General features: G+C 31.3%; 1 protein-coding gene across 1 annotated transcript; it reads left to right on the top strand.

Annotated features, from left to right (window-relative positions):
* The first annotated feature begins 2,868 nt into the window (after positions 1-2,868).
* LOC127736423 (uncharacterized) lies at positions 2,869-7,097 on the top strand. The gene has a single exon (XM_052246967.1). It carries the CDS (start codon positions 2,869-2,871, stop codon positions 4,795-4,797), a length of 1,929 nt encoding a protein of 642 aa, XP_052102927.1. The 3' UTR covers positions 4,798-7,097.
* Positions 7,098-7,503: the final 406 nt, after the last annotated feature.

Genomic DNA, 7,503 nt, shown 5'->3' with positions numbered 1-7,503 from the left:
ATTGCAAACTGCAAACAAATGTTTATACAAATTCAAATGGCATAAATGAACATATATCTCGTCACCTGATGTCTATTTCGGTTAATGAAAGCCTATACCATATGACAAACAATTTAGATTTGACATTTCTTCAGGTTTCTAAACACCAAGTAAGATATTCTTGTAATTTAAGGGGTTAATGCATTCGAATTTTGTCTCTAAGAAACAAGAACTGACAAAGACATACATTTTTATATCCCTGTCAAAATAACACAGAATCTAGTAGAATAAAGAAGCTACTGCTTCACACAAATTATAATAATGTGGAAAATCCGAATAAGGACAACTAAATCAAGGAGCTTCTAGGAAATATGAACCGCTCATCTGGCATAAATATGTCTTAGTGAAATTTACATAATATTATGCAGGATAAAAATTCTTTACAAAACCTTCCAAGCAAAATGAAATGACCCTCCTTTAAGCCGTCATCAAAATATAAACGACCAATGAAATGATTTGAAGAACTCAATTTGCTTGTTTTGCTGTTAACAGTTTTTTTCATTATTGTTTTCGAACTGATGATTTTTACCCATAAACAATTATAGTAAATTAAAATTGATCAATACAGCTCAAAATATTAAAAAGGAATCGTATGACTATTTTAAAGGACAAATACAAGATTAGGATTTCAGTGTATTTTTGGTCCTTGTCAAATGTTCGCTATCTGCTGCAGTTTTCTCAATATTAGACAATTATTTGAATTTATCCGTATGTTTTATTTTCAATCATGACGGTCATGTTGATTGTTGGATATAAATCATTAAATCGGTAAAAGGGTTTCAAAGGTAACGCTGTTTTTGAAAGTGCAAAAAATGAGTAAAAAAGTCAATTAATGGCAATACATCCAATAATTAGTAAGAAGTCAGTTTCATTCACGTGACTTGATTGTAAATCTTGTATTGCCAATAATTTTTTGCTGTTTACAGGTTCTGCCTGTCTGTAAAAGTTTTCAAAATATAAGTGAAAATACTAAATTTGTTAAACATGGTCCATTATTGGCAAAAACCCAATATAAATAGTCAATCAATGGCTTAAGCTAGTATGGGAGGCTAAGCAAAAAATGACAACTAGTTTTTTATACTTTGCCGAGATGATGGTTATATTGTGCTATTTAAAAAAAATGAAAAAAACAAATACAATAAGTACAAGTCACTGAGCTTGTTATCACTCTACGAGTTGTGAACAATTGACAAATTCTGTAAGGATTTTACAGGAAAACAACAATTATTTTGTGAAAAAAACGAAAAATTAATGACAGAAATTTGAAATGAAATATGAGAAGATTGCTCTTTTCAAATGCTTTTAAAATATAATAATAGAAAGAAAACCAGTTGGATCAACTTATCATTTTTTTTTGCTATCAGACAGACAAATTGACGTTAACTTGATTATAAAATTGATGATCTGGGTTATCTCCACTTATAAGGATAAATTTGAATTGTTTGAATTAAACAAAAATATTTTGAAAACTATCGTTGGAAAGATGTAAACAGTAAAAATGCTCACAGATATACGATCTTCGATAATATTTCTACATTGAGATAGTACGGGGATATTTCGCCCTCTTGAATAATAAAACAGCAGAAATCGATCGAACAAGATGTCTGATAAAATAGGCAAATTCAAAGGCAGGAATTTAATTTATATGTAAAAATTGTGTGATTTTATCTTATTATTAGGCACAAACTTCAAAATAAGTAAAACAAAAATCAACATTTCAAGGCAATAACCCAAATAATGAGTCTAATGTCAGCCATTTTTGCATTTTTGTAGATATTGTAGTGCTGATCATTTTTGCTGTGAGCAGTTTCCGTTTATCTATAAGAATGTTCAAGATTTTAGACACAAATTTTTCATAAAGAGACAATTACTTTTGCAAATATTCGATTTATGGTCCGAATTATATAAGCACGTTTGTTAATCTTGTATTGCGTGCTAATTTTGTTTTGAACAGTTTCTATCTGTTTTAATTTTCAAGGTAATACGCAAAAATGCTTACATTATTTAATTGGGTCAATTGAGGGAAAAAAAATACTATCAAGAGTCAATTGGTGGAATCAGTCATAGGGTATATTTGTAGATCTTTGTAGATCTTGAATTCAATGCTTATCATGATAAGTGTTTGCAGTCTTTCTGTTTTTCTGTCATAGTTTTAAGTGGCCCAGCTTTAAATGCTGATATTTTTTAAGTATTTACACCGTCGATTTCTCATGGTTTTGAAGATGTAAGAGATTTCCATGCATTTAACCCAGATATTCTATTAATTTTTACCTATGGCTGCAATGTTGGTTGTTGGGCCAAAATAAACAAATCTTTGTAATAATTAAAGACGGAGAACGATGTACCCAAATGATGACACAGCTCACATGGCCCTAAAAACCTGACAAGCTGAAAAGAAGATAAGTCTAGTTTATGATTATATATCTTTTCAGTGAGATGTGTGAATTTAAAAATTGAATATCAAATTATTGCTATGTGTCGAGTGACATCGTTTTGATATCAAAATAAATGTCAAAAAGAAATTTTGCACACGTTCCGATATTTTTGTGCATAGTGACAGTCCCTTTAATTTCCTCCATGAAAAATATAACGAAATGAAGTGATTGTTCGCATTATAAATAAATAATAGAAAAGGATGATATAATATAAAATGAGAATAACTTTTGAAAAGCAAAACATTATAATAGGGTACTGTTGAAGATATTAGGAATTCAAATTATAACGGCTAAGTCGTTTGAATTTATTTATCTGGTGTATTTTAATATACATCTTAGATAACCTACATGTCAATCTAATATGACAAGGAAGTTTAAAGTCCAGTCATCAAAAATGGCGATTGCACTGGATAAAACAGATCATTTTGAAGATTTATTGACATGTACCATCTGTTTAGAGGTCTTTACAGGGCCTAAATATTTACCCTGTCTCCACACGTTCTGCAAGACATGCATTAACACTTACATTCTATCAACCGTGGGGAAGGAGAAAACTAAAACGACCTTTAAGTGTCCGATTTGTCGACAGAATGTTTTGATGGGAGAGTCAACAGGTAATCCGGAGACCTGGGCCGAAAAACTACCAGGTAATCATTTCGTTGCTTCATTGATGGATAGACAAGCAATAAGACGAAGCGAAAAAATATGCGACTCTTGTAAAGCGAACAATAAATCTAAAAAAGCGTTATCTTGGTGTATTGTATGCGAAGAGGCGTTTTGTGAATCTTGTGAACAATGTCACAAAACTTTTAAGATGAGTGCAAAACACCCGTTATTATCACTGAAGGACATTGCAAGTAACAGAGAAACGACAATCGCGTCTTCGTTAATTTATTGCGTAGAACATTCAGGGGAAGTAATTAAGGCTTACTGTGTTGATCATTCTAAACCATTATGTACATTATGTGCCACTTTATCGCACAGAAAATGCGAAGATGTCATAACAATCGAGAAGGCGGCTTCAGGAATAAAAAAATCACCGAAAACAATGGAATTGTCATCAGAACTTAAAGAAACGAGCAAACAGCTGTCTGATTTGATAAAAAACAGGAAAAACCATTTGACCGATTTCGAAAAAGAGGCTGAAGCTATTCTTATCAAAGTCAGTATCATAAAGGATAATATTTCTAAACACCTAAACAAAATTGAAACCCAAATAAAGGGGGAAATAATCAAATCCAAGAAAGAAGAAGTTCTGAAACTATCTGAAGAGTCATCAGATATTGAAAATTTGAAGAATAAGATTGACAATTGGATTGCTTTATTTGATACCTGTTTACAACATGGGTCTGAACAGCAGTGTTTACTGGAAATTGATAAAATTAACGAAAATAAGGTAAAATTTGGTGATGCATGTATCAAAGGTATAAGCGAAATAAAGAATATTTCTATGCTTCTAAAGGCAAATGACATAGCAGAAAATTTTGAAAAAAGAGTCGAAGTTATTGGGGTTGTTGAACTAGTTAAAACCCATCCAAGTTGTCCAAAATTATCGTTCGGAAAAACCGTAGATTTTCACACGGGGAAAATAAAAGTAATAAAAGTTATTGAACTTACTGGTTATTCCGTCTTTGTTAGTGGTCTTTTTATGAAAAATGAATTCATCTTTACGCACAGTCATTTATATAAAGTCTTGAAATATAATCACAACGGCAGCTGTCTCGCAGAACTAACATTACCGAAGAAACCTTGCGATATAGCTCAAATGACTGACACGATGGCTGCTGTGTCAACAGAAGGATATACATTGTTTATTGTCGATATCCAGAAAATGACACATTGCCGTAAAATTGACAATACATATCCAGTTCATGGATTCTGTCATGTAAACGGTGAATTTATTCTTGCATATAACAGTACTTTAACATGGATTAACGCTTCCACAGGGGTAAAAAATGAACAAGTTACAACAAACGGGGACACTTATTTTGTATATGGAAACAACCGTCATGATTACATCTGTGCTGATGGGACGTCGGTAGTGTCCAGAATGCTAAATAATAGAAAAGCCTTTATTTACACAAAAGATAAACCTTCAAGTTCGAGAGGTATAGACATTGACTATGATGGGAATGTGTATCTATGCGAATATTCTACAGGACATATACACCAACTTACTACAGATGGCAAACTGGTAAAAATTATTCTAGCCGATAGTATTGGAATAAAACAACCGTGGGGAATACGTTTTAAGAAAGACAGCAACCAGTTCTTTGTCACATGCTATCAAACAGGGAAAGTTGTCGTGTGCGAAATAGTTTGAAGATTGCAGTGTAATGTATACTTCAGTAGAGTTATTCTGTTCTATAATGTAGTTTTGTAGATAGATTCTAATAATTGAGTAAGTAAGACAATTATTTATTAAAGCTGATTCATGTAAATGTCAGAAAAGAATATTTTAAAAAGGATCAGTATATATATGTAGAATGTGTACACTTTTAATGTGTCAGGAGGGAGGATACAAAATAGTGATTAGATCTTTGAACACATTTATTTCCATGTAAATAATAAATGATGTAGGTTATACGTCGTTAAAAAACACACCCCATTGACACAAAATCTAGAAGTCACTATGCCGTTTTATACAATAGACAGATATACATGACAGATGTAGATGGCATCTTTGACTGACTTCTCCAATTGTAAAGTTTTAGGCTTCCATTTTTAGTTACGAGTTTTCAACAAAAGTGACGGAATGTAACACCATATTTAGTCCACAAAATTGGAATAGAATATTTATATGCGAGTTCTCATAATTGCAATGTACATTCAATCGCATTTTTAGATAACACAAAAAATAATTACATTCTAAATATTAGTATTGTTTTTTTGTCTGGTCATTTAGTCTTTTCATCTTTTCTTGCACATACAATTTGATATTGTTCTTATTTTTGTTTTCTTCCTGTGTTTTATTTTTTAAATTGTGTTTTTTTGTTTCCCGGCTATTAACCTTACGTATCCGAACACTTTTTTTAATGAGTATTGTCTATCCTAAAATGATATATTTGTTATCGCTACACATTTTAAACCGTTAAAGTTATCGACATCTTTTTGAACTTATTGTTCTTGACATCTTCAAAATTGTTCAATCAATGTCGAACAAAGTTATACGATAACTTATTATTAGAGTTATTTATCTTTCTGTACTCATTAACCGCTAGCCAATGAGAACTAGGAAATTGAAATTAAGGTGAAAGGTCAACGTCATATTTCAGATTTGTCCTTCGCTTGTTATCTCGTTACTCCACAGAAACCGAAACAGTTACATATACAAGTTTTTTGTCATGTTTAAGTTGCTACATAACTGATGATTCAAAATGATCTCGTGATTTCTTATAGAAATTTTTCTCCTTTTAGAAGTTTAAAGTTTGCTGAATCATAAACTATGCATATTAGGCTTAGGTTCTTTCTTTCTTTGAATCAATGACATTTGACGTAAATTTTGTTCAAGGCTAAATATAAAGTTGACATTGTAGGTTTCGTGTTTGCTTGCTAGTTCTTCTCCTTTGAAATCGTTAAAATAGACAAAGAATGAAATGCAGATGGTTCATGTCAGCATAATATTTTTGATTTTATTTGGTGTATTAATTTAATTTTTCCTGTACCAGTCTAGAGTTGATACACGACTAATTGGCATGCGTCATACCTCATATCCAAGGGTTATTGGATCTATATGATGTACTATTGACCCGAGAAGAATGTATTGCACGAGTTTGCGCGTGAAATATGATATGAATGACAATGCAATGTTAATTTTGCGCAATTAGCCTTTTATATACATGTATAATACCAAATAGTTTTATATAGTTACACCATTACAATGTGATTTTTAAGAAGCATTTTCGTAGGTACCCTATTTAATTCGTCTTAACTGGTTTGAATCACTAGCGGTGGTATATAATACCTCTCGTTAATGCATGTTTTCTGTCGGTTGTTTACAAGATCAGTATCGTTTTTTAACGATCTGTCCTTGAACCTATCGCAAGTTAATGGTTGAGTTAGTGTTAAAACGTCGATTGGAATCAGTTTTTAGGTATTCTATCAAAAAATGAAATCTACTCCGTTTCTACAGTGTAGGATGGCATGATTATGCTTATCGTCAGGTAAATCTCATTGAATTTGCTTTCAGTCACATTGAGCTTCTTTTGGTACGGTATTGTCTATTATTTATTGTTTTTGTTATTTTATTTTCATGCTTGATGTGCTTTTTCTTCACTGATTGTTATTGTAAGTTCTGTTATGTACTTTTGTTATATAACTGATCGAAATTGAAAAGGGGGTGGGTTGAAGTATAAAGACAATTTTATTTTTTAATCGTTTTGTATTTTTTGTAATTCGGTGTTGAATCAAAATTGAAAAAAAAATGAAAAGCCGACGACTATTTTTGAAGACCTCTAACTGTCTTTTATGTATTTTGAAGTTGGGTATCAATCTCATTGACTACAAATCTTCTTTTTATTATAGTCAAGATATTGCCTAAATTGTACGTTTTCGTATATTTGTGTTCTTTCTTTATTTTCATACTATTATCAACATTTGACATTATTAAAAACGTTTGTAGTATTCATTTTTTATAGTTAATTGTGTCATTGCAAAACCAACTGCTTATACAAACAGTTTTTGGATGACTGCAGATCTTGTGTCAATTTCGCTGCAGTCTGTCCAAGGGCAGGGAAGATGTATGTAACCAATAACAGACTGGATATTATTGAATTAGACGATACTAATAATGTATCAAACATTTGTCTCAAATTACATATTTTAGCTTTATTTTCCAATCTATTCTATATAAGATTGTTCGTTCCTTAGTGTAATTTATCTAAGTATTAAACTTCAAATGCTTTAAAAAATATAACAAAAATACCGAACTCCAAGGCAAATTCAAAAAGGGGGAAGTCCATACAAACTGACAAAATTAAACGCTATCAATCAACGGAACATGTGAAAAACAACTGACATATTCCTGACT

This window comes from Mytilus californianus, unplaced genomic scaffold, assembly GCF_021869535.1.
Source record: "Mytilus californianus isolate M0D057914Y unplaced genomic scaffold, xbMytCali1.0.p SCAF_30, whole genome shotgun sequence".
In the NCBI taxonomy this organism is placed as follows: Eukaryota; Metazoa; Mollusca; class Bivalvia; order Mytilida; family Mytilidae; genus Mytilus; species Mytilus californianus.
Note: the sequence above shows the minus strand (reverse complement) of the source record. Positions and strands in the feature narration are given on the sequence as shown.

Bases quoted from the DNA above. Each gene is read 5' to 3' on its own strand.
- LOC127736423 (XM_052246967.1), top strand. From the start codon at position 2,869: ATGGCGATTGCACTGGATAAAACAGATCATTTTGAAGATTTATTGACA.